Source organism: Petromyzon marinus, unplaced genomic scaffold (genome assembly GCF_048934315.1).
Source record: "Petromyzon marinus isolate PM22_M1 ecotype Great Lakes invasive population unplaced genomic scaffold, UKy_Petmar_22M1.pri1.0 PM_Scaffold_353, whole genome shotgun sequence".
In the NCBI taxonomy this organism is placed as follows: Eukaryota; Metazoa; Chordata; class Hyperoartia; order Petromyzontiformes; family Petromyzontidae; genus Petromyzon; species Petromyzon marinus.
The window spans coordinates 15,001-30,000 of NW_027423339.1; the positions used below are offsets into that span (position 1 = coordinate 15,001).

At 58.1% G+C, this 15,000-nt stretch overlaps 1 protein-coding gene across 2 annotated transcripts in view; it reads right to left on the minus strand.

The window, feature by feature from the left end:
* The window catches only part of LOC142905260 (receptor-type tyrosine-protein phosphatase C-like), a 38,169-nt gene that overhangs the window by 715 nt on the left and 22,454 nt on the right, over positions 1 to 15,000 (minus strand). For both annotated transcript variants that reach the window (XM_076064176.1, XM_076064177.1), the window contains 3 exons: positions 14,590 to 14,814; positions 10,017 to 10,144; positions 7,380 to 7,515 (listed from right to left, as the gene is read on the minus strand). In XM_076064176.1, the coding sequence (XP_075920291.1) occupies positions 7,380 to 7,515; positions 10,017 to 10,144; positions 14,590 to 14,814 (489 nt within the window). The remainder of the gene's footprint in view (positions 1 to 7,379; positions 7,516 to 10,016; positions 10,145 to 14,589; positions 14,815 to 15,000) is intronic.

Consider the following 15,000-nt stretch of genomic DNA (forward strand, 5'->3'; position numbering starts at 1 on the left):
TCGGGATAGAGGCATCATGTTGGGTGACTTCAATGCCCGAGTTGGTCACGATGCTGGCACCTGGTCTGGAGTGATTGGAGGGCATGGGCCAGATCAGCTCAATAACAACGGCAGGAGGCCGCTAGATTTGTGTGCAGCCCATGGGGTTGTAATTACCAACACGCTGTTCCGGCATCGGCGCATCCACACAACATCGTGGATGCATGCCGGGTCCAAGCAAGAACATCTGCTGGACTACATAGTGACGGACCGGTGGATGCGAGCTCATGTCCTTGACACCAGGACCTACCGTGTAGCTGATCTGCCCACTGACCATCGACTTGTCATCTGTAAGATGCGCCTGCCATTCTTCCACTCCGGTGGTGGGTGTACACCCAGGACCCCATTCAAACCCATAGTGGCCTGGTCTCAGCTAGCTGATGAAAGTTGTAAGCGAGAATTTCATCATCGCTTGCAGCTGGGGTTGGCATCGTCCCCCACTCCTCCTGATGTCGAGGGGAAATGGGCGAGGTTTAGGAGCCCGCATGCCCAGACACCGCATGCCGAAACAGCTTTTGTTCGGCCGGATCGAGGGGGCTAAACGGGCGCGGCACGGGCTAGAGAAGAGATGGAGCGATGTGGTACGGGAGGACGTGGAGCTGAGTGGACTTGCCGATGACCGGTACCAGCGGTGTCAAGATCGGCCTCTGTGGAGGAGGCTCGTGAAGGACGCTACTGGGCAGTTGGAGGCAGTCGCCCTCCAACAACAACGGAGGGCGGAGGAGCGACGCTCACAACAACGAGCGGAGCGCCGGGTGGCTAAAGCACAGCGGGTTGGCACAGTAGGGGGGCACAGGTGGTGCATCAGCCAGTCATCTCAGTCAGTCGACTCGTGGCACCTGCTGGGTCTGCCCCGTGACCTCCTGCCAGCGGGCGTTCGACACTTCACGTGGCCTCAAGGTGCACATGGCCTGGTACAAGCGTCGTGGTGACGTCACCGCCACTTAGTGGTGAATGGCGGTTGTTGTTGTTGTTGTTGATCTCTTCCTCGGCTGTCCGTCGTGAACGGCGATTACTGCCGAAAAAAGCCATCCAGCGCGTTTTCCTGCACGCCCGTGGCGGTGAGATGTTGCCTACCTCGCCTGGTATACAGGAGGTCGCGGGTTCCATCCCGGACCCTGGGAGATTTTGCCTACCTCGCCTGGTATACAGGAGGTCGCGGGTTCCATCCCGGACCCTGGGAGATGTTGCCTACCTCGCCTGGTATACAGGAGGTCGCGGGTTCCATCCCGGACCCTGGGAGATGTTGCCTACCTCGCCTGGTCTACAGGAGGTCGTGGGTTCCATCCCGGACCCAGGGAGATGTTCACTACCTCGCCTGGTACGCAGGAGGTCGTGGATTCTATCCGGGACCCTGTGAGATGTTGACTACCTCGCCTGGTCTACAGGAGGTCGCGGATTCCATCCCGGACCCAGGGAGATGTTGACTACCTCGCCCGGTATATAGGAGGTCGTAGGTTGCATCCCGGACCCTGGGAGATGTTAACTACCTCGTCTGGTACGCAGGAGGTCGCGGGTTCCATCCCGGACCCAGGGAAATTTGACTACCTTGCCTGGTACGCAGGAGGTTGTGGGTTCCATCCCGGACCCTGTGAGATGTTGACTACCTCGCCGGGTATACAGGAGGTCGTGGGTTCTATCCCGGACCCTGGGAGATGTTGACTACCTCGCCTGGTACGCAAGAGGTCGTGGGTTCCATCCCGGACCCAGGGAGATGTTGACTACCTCGCCTGGTATACAGGAGGTCGTGGGTTCGATTCTGGACCCTGTGAGATGTTGACTACCTCGCCTGGTCTACAGGAGGTCGCGGGTTCCATCCCGGACCCAGGGAGATGTTGACTACCTCTCTCGGTATACAGGAGGTCGTAGGTTCGATCCCGGACCCTGTGAGATGTTGACTGCCTCGCCTGGTCTATAGGAGGTCGTGGGATCGATCCCGGACCCTGTGAGATGTTGACTACCTCGCCTGGCGTACAGGAGGTCGTGGGTTCGATCCCAGACCCTGTGAGATGTTAACTACCTCGCCTGGTATACAGGAGGTCGTGGGTTCGATCTCAGACCCTGTGAGATGTTAACTACCTCGTCTGGTCTACAGGAGGTCGCGGGTTCCATCCCCGACCCTGTGAGATGTTGACTACCTCGCCTGGTGCGCAGGAGGTCGTGAGTTCCATCCCGGACCCAGGGAGATGTTGACTACCTCGCCTGGTCTACAGGAGGTCGTGGGTTCCATCCCGGACCCAGGGAGATGTTGACTACCTCGCCTGGTTTACAGGAGGTCGTGGGTTCCATCCCGGACCCTGGGAGATGTTGACTACCTCGCCTGGTCTACAGGAGGTCGCGGGTTCCATCCCGCACCCTGGGAGATGTTGACTACCTCGCCTGGTTTACAGGAGGTTGTGGGTTCCATCCCGGACCCTGGGAGATGTTGACTACCTCGCCTGGTCTACAGGAGGTTGTGGGTTCGATCCTGGACCCTGTGAGATGTTGACTACCTCGCCTGGTGTGCAGGAGGTCGTGAGTTCGATCCTGGACCCTGAGAGATGTTGACTACCTCGCCTGGTATGCAGGAGGTCGTGGGTTCCATCCCGGACCCAGGGAGATGTTGACTACCTCGCCTGGTACGCAGGAGGTCGCGGGTTCCATCCCGGACGCAGGGAGATGTTGACTACCTCGCCTGGTACGCAGGAGGTCGTGGGTTCCATCCCGGACCCTGTGAGATGTTGACTACCTCGCCTGGTACGCAGGAGGTCGTGGGTTCCATCCCGGACCCAGGGAGATGTTGACTACCTCGTCTGGTCTACAGGAGTGTGTGGATTCGATCCCGGACCCTGGGAGATGTTGTCTACCTCGCCTGGTCTACAGGAGGTCGCGGGTTCCATCCCAAACCCTGTGAGATGTTGACTACCTCGCCCGGTATACAGGAGGTCGTAGGTTGCATCCCGGACCCTGGGAGATGTTGACTACCTCGCCTGGTACGCAGGAGGTCGTGGGTTCCATCCCGGACCCAAGGAGATGTTAACTACCTCGCATGGTCTACAGGAGGTTGTGGGTTCTATGCCGGACCCAGGGAGATGTTGACTACCTCGCCTGGTGTGCAGGAGGTCGTGGGTTTATCCCGGACCCTGGGAGATGTTGACTACCTCGCCTGGTACGCAGGAGGTCGCGGGTTCGATCCCGGACCCAGGGAGATGTTGACTACCTCGCCTGGTCTACAGGAGGTCGTGGGTTCGATCCTGGACCCTGAGAGATATTGACTACCTCGCCTGGTCTACAGGAGGTTGTGGGTTCGATCCTGGACCCTGTGAGATGTTGACTACCTCGCCTGGTCTACAGGAGCTTGTGGGTTTGATGCTGGACCCTGTGAGATGTTGACTACCTCGCCTGGCCTACAGGAGTTTGTGGGTTCGATGCTGGACCCTGTGAGATGTTGACTACCTCGCCTGGTCTACAGGAGGTCGTGGGTTCGACCCCGGACCCTGTGAGATGTTGACTACCTCGCCTGGTTCGCAGGAGGTCGTGGTAGATGTTGACTACCTCGCCTGGTCTACAGGAGGTCGTGGTAGATGTTAACTACCTCGCCTGGTCTAGAGGAGGTCGTGGTAGATGTTGGCTACCTCGCCTGGTCTACAGGAGGTCGTGGTAGATGTTGACTACCTCGCCTGGTCTACAGGAGGTCGTAGTAGATGTTGACTACCTCGCCTGGACAACAGGAGGTCGTGGTAGATGTTGACTACCTCGCCTGGTCTACAGGAGGTCGTGGTAGATGTTGACTACCTCGCCTGGACAACAGGAGGTCGTGGTAGATGTTGACTACCTCGCCTGGTATACAGGAGGTTGTGGGTTCGATCCTGGACCCTGTGAGATGTTGACTACCTCGCCTGGTCTACAGGAGCTTGTGGGTTTGATGCTGGACCCTGTGAGATGTTGACTACCTCGCCTGGTCTACAGGAGGTCGTGGGTTCGACCCCGGACCCTGTGAGATGTTGACTACCTCGCCTGGTTCGCAGGAGGTCGTGGTAGATGTTGACTACCTCGCCTGGTCTAGAGTAGGTCGTGGTAGATGTTGGCTACCTCGCCTGGTCTACAGGAGGTCGTGGTAGATGTTGACTACCTCGCCTGGTCTACAGGAGGTCGTAGTAGATGTTGACTACCTCGCCTGGACAACAGGAGGTCGTGGTAGATGTTGACTACCTCGCCTGGGCAACAGGAGGTCGTGGTAGATGTTGACTACCTCGCCTGGTACACAGGAGGTCGTGGTAGATGTTGACTACCTCGCCTGGTCTACAGGAGGTCGTGGTAGATGTTGACTACCTCGCCTGGGCAACAGGAGGTCGTGGTAGATGTTGACTACCTCGCCTGGTACACAGGAGGTCGTGGTAGATGTTGACTACCTCGCCTGGTATACAGGAGGTCGTGGTAGATGTTGACTACCTCGCCTGGTCTACAGGAGGTTGTGGGTTCCATCCTGGACCCTGAGAGATGTTGACTACCTCGCCTGGTCTACAGGAAGTCGTGGGTTCGATCCTGGACCCTGAGAGATGTTGACTACCTCGCCTGGTCTACAGGAGGTCGTGGTAGATGTTGACTACCTCGCCTGGTCTACAGGAGGTTGTGGGTTCCATCCTGGACCCTGAGAGATGTTGACTACCTCGCCTGGTCTACAGGAGTTCGTGGTAGATGTTGACTACCTCGCCTGGTATAGAGGAGGTCGTGGTAGATGTTGGCTACCTCGCCTGGTCTACAGGAGGTCGTGGTAGATGTTGACTACCTCGCCTGGTCTACAGGAGGTCGTGGTAGATGTTGACTACCTCGCCTGGACAACAGGAGGTCGTGGTAGATGTTGACTACCTCGCCTGGTACACAGGAGGTCGTGGTAGATGTTGACTACCTCGCCTGGTATACAGGAGGTCGTGGTAGATGTTGACTACCTCCCCTGGTATACAGGAGGTTGTGGGTTCCATCCTGGACCCTGAGAGATGTTGACTACCTCGCCTGGTTCGTGGTAGATGTTGACTACCTCGCCTGGTCTACAGGAGTGTGTGGATTCCATCCCGGACCCTGGGAGATGTTGACTACCTCGCCTGGTCTACAGGAGGTCGCGGGTTCCATCCTGCACCCTGGGAGATGTTGAATACCTCGCCTGGTATACAGGAGGTCGTGGGTTCCATCCCGGACCCTGGGAGATGTTGACTACCTCGCCTGGTCTACAGGAGGTTGTGGGTTCGATCCTGGACCCTGTGAGATGTTGACTACCTCGCCTGGTGTGCAGGAGGTCGTGAGTTCGATCCTGGACCCTGAGAGATGTTGACTACCTCGCCTGGTACGCAGGAGGTCGTGGGTTCCATCCCGGACCCAGGGAGATGTTGACTACCTCGCCTGGTACGCAGCAGGTCGTGGGTTCCATCCCGGACCCAGGGAGATGTTGACTACCTCGTCTGGTCTACAGGAGTGTGTGGATTCGATCCGGGACCCTGGGAGATGTTGTCTACCTCGCCTGGTCTACAGGAGGTCGCGGGTTCCATCCCAAACCCTGTGAGATGTTGACTACCTCGCCCGGTATACAGGAGGTCTTAGGTTGCATCCCGGACCCTGGGAGATGTTGACTACCTCGCCAGGTACGCAGGAGGTCGTGGGTTCCATCCCGGACCCAGGGAGATGTTAACTACCTCGCATGGTCTACAGGAGGTTGTGGGTTCTATGCCGGACCCAGGGAGATGTTGACTACCTCGCCTGGTGCGCAGGAGGTCGTGGGTTTATCCCGGACCCTGGGAGATGTTGACTACCTCGCCTGGTCTACAGGAGGTCGTGGGTTCGATCCTGGACCCTGAGAGATATTGACTACCTCGCCTGGTCTACAGGAGGTTGTGGGTTCGATCCTGGACCCTGTGAGATGTTGACTACCTCGCCTGGTATGCAGGAGGTCGTGAGTTCGATCCTGGACCCTGAGAGATGTTGACTACCTCGCCTGGTATACAGGAGGTTGTGGGTTCGATCCTGGACCCTGTGAGATGTTGACTACCTCGCCTGGCCTACAGGAGTTTGTGGGTTCGATGCTGGACCCTGTGAGATGTTGACTACCTCGCCTGGTCTACAGGAGGTCGTGGCTTCGACCCCGGACCCTGTGAGATGTTGACTACCTCGCCTGGTTCGCAGGAGGTCGTGGTAGATGTTGACTACCTCGCCTGGTCTACAGGAGGTCGTGGTAGATGTTAACTACCTCGCCTGGTCTAGAGGAGGTCGTGGTAGATGTTGGCTACCTCGCCTGGTCTACAGGAGGTCGTGGTAGATGTTGACTACCTCGCCTGGTCTACAGGAGGTCGTGGTAGATGTTGACTACCTCGCCTGGACAACAGGAGGTCGTGGTAGATGTTGACTACCTCGCCTGGTCTACAGGAGGTTGTGGGTTCCATCCTGGACCCTGAGAGATGTTCACTACCTCGCCTGGTCTACAGGAGGTCGTGGGTTCGATCCTGGACCCTGAGAGATGTTGACTACCTCGCCTGGTCTACAGGAGGTCGTGGTAGATGTTGACTACCTCGCCTGGTCTACAGGAGGTCGTGGTAGATGATGACTACCTCGCCTAGTGTACAGGAGGTCTTGGTAGATGGTAACTACCTCGCCTGGTCTACAGGAGGTCGTGGTAGATGTTGACTGTCTCGCCTGATCTACAGGAGGTCGTGGTAGATGTTGACTACCTCGCCAGGTATACAGGAGGTCGTGGTAGATGTTGACTACCTCGCCTGGTCTACAGGAGGTCGTGGTAGATGGTAACTACCTCGCCTGGTCTACAGGAGGTCGTGGTAGATGTTGACCACCTCGCCTGGTACACAGGAGGTCGTGGTAGATGTTGACTACCTCGCCTGGTACACAGGAGGTCGTGGTAGATGTTGACTACCTCGCCTGGTCTACAGGAGGTCGTGGTAGATGTTGACTACCTCGCCTGGTCTACAGGAGGTCGTGGTAGATGTTGACTACCTCGCCTGGTCTACAGGAGGTTGTGGGTTCCATCCTGGACCCTGAGAGATGTTGACTACCTCGCCTGGTCTACAGGAGGTCGTGGTAGATGTTGACTACCTCGCCTGATCTACAGGAGGTCGTGGTAGATGTTGACTACCTCGCCTGGTCTACAGGAGGTCGTGGTAGATGTTGACTACCTCGCCTGGTCTACAGGAGGTCGTGGTAGATGTTGACTACCTCGCCTGGTCTACAGGAGGTCGTGGGTTCCATCCTGGACCCTGAGAGATGTTGACTACCTCGCCTGGTCTACAGGAGTTCGTGGTAGATGTTGACCACCTCGCCTGGTTTACAGGAGGTCGTGAGGGGGGTGAGGAGCGGGTTACCAGCGATGGAAGAGCTCCTGACCGCTGCCTGCGGACGCGCTTGGCCGTGGTGAAAACATCGACACGGCACTCGCCCAGAGCCATGGAGCGCACGGACAGCGCAGCACAGACAGTAGGACTCATAGAGCTTCCGTCTCTGTAGACACACACACATAAACACACACACATAGACACACACACACATAGACACACACAACAACAACAACAACAACCGCCATTCGCCACTAAGTGGCGGTGACGTCACCACGACGCTTGTGCCAGGCTATGTGCACCCTGAGGCCACGTGAAGTGTCGAACGCCCGCTGGCAGGAGGTCACGGGGCAGACCCAGGTGCCATGGGTCGACTGACTGAGATGACTGGCTGGTGCACCACCTGTGCCCCCTACTGTGCCAACCTACTGTGCTTTAGCCACCCGGCGCTCCGCTCGTTGTTGTGAGCGTCGCTCCTCCGCCCTCCGTTGTTGTTGGAGGGCGACTACCTCCAACTGCCCAGTAGCATCCTTCACGAGCCTCCTCCACAGAGGCCGATCTTGACACCGCTGGTACCGGTCATCGGCAAGTCCACTCAGCTCCACGTCCTCCTGTACCACATCACTCCATCTCTTCTCTAGCCCATACCGCGCCCGCTTAGCCCCCTCAATCCGGCCGAACAAAAGCTGTTTCGGCATGCGGTGGCTGGGCATGCGGGCTACATGACCCAGCCATCGCAGCCTTGCCCGCCGGAGGAGCTCACTGATGGGACCTTGCCCAGATCTTTCAAGGATTTGTGAGCTCCTCACCCAATCCAGTCTGGTTAAACCCAGGATGGATCGTAGGCAGGCCAGCCTAAATGTTTCTAACCGGCGAAGATGTTCCATTAGGGGGGTCCACGTTTCGCAAGCGTAGAGAAGGGAGGGAATGACCGTGGCCGAGAAGACCTGAAGCTTAGTGCGGAGCGACAGACCAGGTAGCTTCCACACAGCGTTACGCAACCGATGAAAAGATATTGCTGCTCGACTGATTCGGAGTGAGACCTCTGCTGTTAAACTGGAGCCGGTCATAAGCACACTTCCCAGGTATGGGACACTCTCCACTCTCTCCACAAATGCCCCATCACCGATTGGGAGTTGTGGGGGTGGAGTGTCCGATGGTACAAAATACCCAGGCAGGTGCTTAGTTTTGGTGGGGCTGATGGTAAGGCCCCATATCTTAGTGGCACGCTCCAGTCTCAGCAGCAGCGTCTCCAACTCCTCCTCTGAATGAGCAGCTATTACCAAATCATCAGCATACATAACGTGGTTGAGCAATAGGGAGCCATCCCTTGACCGCACCCGGGCATCGATCAGCCTCCCATTGTATCTGTACCATATGGAGATTCCCCCGGTACAGCTATTGAAGGCTTCACGAACTACGTGGTCAAAATAGATGTTACATAATGTGGGAGCCAGAGGACATCCCTGTCGCACCCCAAGGTGTACAGGGAATGGCTCTGACTCACGGCCACGTAGTTTTACCCGGGCCCGCTCACTATCATGAAGGTTCTTAATGATGGTGAGCATAGGGTCAGGTACTCCAAAAGCACGAATAACAACCCAGAGCCCAGGCCTACTGATGGTATCATAGGCCTTTACCAGGTCAATAATGCAGAGATGTAGGTCTTGTTGGAATTCCCTACACCTCTGCTGTAGCAGACGGACAGAAAATATGGCATCTGTGCAGGACCGCCCTTTCCTGAAACCGCATTGGGGCTCCGCAAGCCTCTCAGCGTGCCTGGCGAGGCGATGTTGAATAATCCTTGCCAGTACCTTTCCCGGCACACTGAGGAGTGACATGCCCCTGTAGTTGTTACAGTCTGTGCGGTCCCCCTTCTTAGAAAGGGGGACCACCAGGGCATCCTTCAAATCCTGCGGAACCTGTCCAGTGGTCCAGACTGTTGTTATGATGTCATATAGGGCAGTCTGTGCACAAACGCCACCCTTCCTCAGCATTTCGCTTGAGGGATTTTCCCTCCCCCAGGACCTCACAGAAATGCTCAGCAAAGCTGCAAACCTGTTGCTGGGGGTCGGAGATTGGATCACCGTTTTTTCCCCTAATGATGGTAATAGGTGTGGCGCTGCAGGTTACTTTTTTGATGGAGTTAAATAGAGATTTGTGATCGCGGGCCACTGAGGCAGACTCCATCTCCTCAGCAACCCGTGACCACCACCCATCCTTGCAGTGCCTCACGGCTCTCCGAACCTCCGAGTGAAGGCTGCGGTAAGCCTCCACATTCTCCGACGTGGGATTCTGTAGCCGATGACAGTGGGCCTGTCGCTTTTTCTCAACCATCCTGAACACCTCCTCTGTCAGCCAGGGTCTCTGGGGAGGTCTGGACCGCATACCCAAAGCAGCCATTGCAGCTGCATGAGTCACAGTCCTAAACCTCGCCCATTTACCCTCGACATCAGCAGGAGGAGTCGGGGACGATGCCAACCCCAGCCGCAGGCGATGATGAAATTCCCGCTTGCAAACTATCATCAGCTAGCTGAGACCAGGCCCACTGTGGGTTTGAATGGGGTCCTGGGTGTACACCCACCACCGGAGTGGAAGAATGGCAGGCGCATCTTACAGATGACTAGTCGATGATCAGAGGGAAGTTCAGCTCCTATGTGGACTCACGCGCAGTGGACGAGGATTGGAGGGGTCCCCAAAGCTGCCCCCAACTCCTCGGCCAGAGTGCAGAGAAGGGCCGGGGAGCTGAGTAGCCGCTGGGCAGGGCACTGCAGCTGTGAGACCTCACGGCGACCCTGGACACACGCACAGAGACACACACACAGTGACACACACACACACAGTGACACACACACAGTGACACACACACACAGACACACACACAGTGACACACACACACAGTGACACACACACAGTGACACACACACAGTGACACACACACACAGTGACACACACACAGAGACACACACACAGAGACACACACACAGTGACACACACACAGAGACACACACACAGTGACACACACACAGAGTCACACACACAGTCACACACAGACAGTGACACACACAGTGACACACACACACACAGACACACACACACACACAGACACACACACACAGACACACACACACAGACACACACACACAGACACACACACACAGACACACACAGTGACACACACACAGAGACACACACAGTGACACACAGACACACACACAGAGACACACACACAGTGACACACACACAGTGACACACACACACACAGTGAGACACACACAGTGACACACACACAGAGACACACACACAGTGACACACACACACACAGTGACACACACACACACAGTGACACACACACAGTGACACAGACACACACAGTGACACACAGACACACAGTGACACACAGTAATACACACAGTGACACACACACACAGACACACACACAGCAACACACACACAGTGACACACACAGTAACACACACACAGTGACACACACAGACACACACACAGTGACACACACAGTGACACACACAGTGACACACAGTAACACACACACAGAGACACACACAGTCACACACACAGTGACACACACACAGCGACACACAGTAACACACACACAGCGACACACAGTAACACACACACAGTGACACACAGTGACACACACACACAGTCACACACACACACAGTCACACACACAGTGACACACATACAGAGACACACACGTTGACACACACACAGACACACACACAGACACACACACACAGTGACACACACAGTGACACACACAGTGACACACACAGTGACACACACAGTACCACACACACAGTGACACACACACACAGTGACACACACACACTGACACACACACAGTGACACACACAGTGACACACACAGTGACACACACACACAGTGACACATATACACAGATACAAAGACAAAGACAAAGATCCCCCGTATAGCCTGTAACAGACTGTAGGGGCAAGTGCTGTTAGCGAGCACCTATGAAGGCCGGAACGGTACACGAGGGGGTGGGTGGCCAGCACCACGCCCGACCGCCTTTGTCTCCCTAGTGGCAATGTTTACACACTGCACCAGGTACTCATTTGAGGCTGAGTCGACCTAGGGGAGGCCCGGGACCGGTTCAGATAATCGTCACTGGTGTTGGCCGTGAGCGGGAATCGAACCCGGGTCGCCAGGTTCATAGCGCAGCGCGCTAACCGCTACACTATCGCTACACAGATACACACACAGTGACACACACAGTAACACACAGTGACACACACACAGTGACACACACACACAGTGACACACACACAGTGACACACAGTAACACACACAGTGATACACAGTGACACACACTAACACACACAGTAACACACACACAGTGACACACACAGACACACACACACAGTGACACACACACAGTGACACACACACAGTGACACACACACACAGTGACACACACACAGTGACACACACACACAGAAACACACACACAGACACACACAATTACAGACAGTTACACACACATTACACACACACATTACACACATAACACACATCACACACATCACACACATTACATACATACACACATAGACACACACACACAGCCACACACACAGACACACAGTCACACACACATACACACACAGACACACACACAGTCACACACACACACACAGTCACACACACACACAGACACACACACACACAGCCACAAACACACACAGTCACACACACACACAGACACACACACACACACAGCCACACAGACACACACAGACACACACACACACACACAGACACACAGCCCCACACAGCCCCACACAGCCCCAGGCTAACCCCACACAGCCCCACACAGCACCACACAGCTCCACACAGCCCCACACAGCCCCACACAGCCCCACACAGCCCCAGGCTAACCCCCCACAGCCCCACACAGCCCCACACAGCCCCACACAGCCCCACACAGCCCCACACAGCACCACACAGCTCCACACAGCCCCCACACAGCTCCACACAGCCCCACACAGCCCCACACAGCCCCACACAGCCCCAGGCTAACCCCCACAGCCCCACACAGCCCCACACAACCCCAGGCTAACTCCACACAGCCCCACACAGCTCCACACAGCACCACACAGCCCCAGGCTAACCCCCCACAGCCCCACACAGCCCCAGGCTAACCCCAAACAGCCCCACACAGCCCCAGGCTAACCCCACAGCCCTACACAGCCCCAGGCTAACCCCACAGCCCCACACAGCCCCACACAGCCCCACACAGCCCCAGGCTAACCCCCCACAGCCCCACACAGCCCCAGGCTAACCCCCCACAGCCCCAGGCTGACCCCACACAGCCCCAGGCTAACCCCCCACAGCCCCACACAGCCCCAGGCTAACCCCACACAGCACCACACAGCCCCACACAGCCCCACACAGCCCCACACAGCCCCACACAGCCCCACACAGCCCCAGGCTAACCCCCCACAGCCCCACACAGCCCCAGGCTAACCCCCCACAGCCCCAGGCTGACCCCACACAGCCCCAGGCTAACCCCCCACAGCCCCACACAGCCCCAGGCTAACCCCACACAGCACCACACAGCACCACACAGCCCCACACAGCCCCACACAGCCCCACACAGCCCCACACAGCCCCACACAGCCCCACACAGCCCCACACAGCCCCACACAGCCCCACACAGCCCCACACAGCCCCAGGCTAACCCCACACAGCCCCACACAGCCCCACACAGCCCCACACAGCCCCAGGCTAACCCCACAGCCCCACACAGCCCCACACAGCCCCACACAGCCCCACACAGCCCCAGGCTAACCCCACACAGCCCCACACAGCCCCACACAGCCCCACACAGCCCCACACAGCCCCAGGATAACCCCACAGCCCCACACAGCCCCACACAGCCCCAGGCTAACCCCACAGCCCCACACAGCCCCAGGCTAACCCCACAGCCCCACACAGCCCCACACAGCCCCACACAGCCCCACACAGCCCCAGGCTAACCCCACACAGCCCCAGGCTAACCCCACAGCCCCACACAGCCCCACACAGCCCCACACAGCCCCAGGCTAACCCCCCACAGCCCCACACAGCCCCAGGCTAACCCCCCACAGCCCCAGGCTAACCCCACACAGCCCCAGGCTAACCCCACAAAGCCCCAGGCTAACCCCACAGCCCCACACAGCCCCACACAGCCCCAGGCTAACCCCCCACAGCCCCACACAGCCCCAGGCTAACCCCACAGCCCCACACAGCCCCACACAGCCCCACACAGCCCCAGGCTAACCCCCCACAGCCCCACACAGCCCCAGGCTAACCCCCCACAGCCCCAGGCTGACCCCACACAGCCCCAGGCTAACCCCCCACAGCCCCACACAGCCCCAGGCTAACCCCACACAGCACCACACAGCCCCACACAGCCCCACACAGCCCCACACAGCCCCACACAGCCCCACACAGCCCCACACAGCCCCACACAGCCCCACACAGCCCCAGGCTAACCCCACACAGCCCCACACAGCCCCACACAGCCCCACACAGCCCCAGGCTAACCCCACAGCCCCACACAGCCCCACACAGCCCCACACAGCCCCACACAGCCCCAGGCTAACCCCACACAGCCCCACACAGCCCCACACAGCCCCACACAGCCCCACACAGCCCCACACAGCCCCAGGCTAACCCCACAGCCCCACACAGCCCCACACAGCCCCAGGCTAACCCCACAGCCCCACACAGCCCCAGGCTAACCCCACAGCCCCACACAGCCCCACACAGCCCCACACAGCCCCACACAGCCCCAGGCTAACCCCACACAGCCCCAGGCTAACCCCACAGCCCCACACAGCCCCACACAGCCCCACACAGCCCCAGGCTAACCCCCCACAGCCCCACACAGCCCCAGGCTAACCCCCCACAGCCCCAGGCTAACCCCACACAGCCCCAGGCTAACCCCACAAAGCCCCAGGCTAACCCCCCACAGCCCCACACAGCCCCACACAGCCCCACAAAGCCCCAGGCTAACCCCACACAGCCCCAGGCTAACCCCACACAGCCCCAGGCTAACCCCACAGCCCCAGGCTAACCCCACAGCCCCACACAGCCCCACACAGCCCCAGGCTGACCCCACACAGCCCCAGGCTAACCCCAAACAGCCCCACACAGCCTCACACAGCCCCAGGCTAACCCCACAGCCCCACACAGCCCCAGGCATGCTCACGTGCATGCAGCTGACGCTGAGCGAGCGTCTGGTGATGCCTGGCGCCGGCTCCGTGCAGCTGGTGAGGGTCACCTGGAAGGCGCCGATCAGCAGTGCACCACCCGCACTGGGCCAGTAGCAGCACTCACCACCCTCACCACCCTCACCACCCTCACCACCCTCACCACCTGCACCACCTGCACCACCCTCACCACCTGCACCAACTTCACCAGCCTCACCAGCCTCCTGGGGGGCATGGGGGGAAGGGGAGGGGATGGAGGGGGTCACACAAGGCAAGGTCACGATCTGTGTGACCCTGTGTGTGTCTCTGTGTGTGTGTCTATGTGTCTGTGTGTGTGTGTCTGTGTGTGTGTGTGCGTCTCTGTGTGTGTGTGTCTGTGTGTGTGTCACTGTGTGTATGTGTGTGTCACT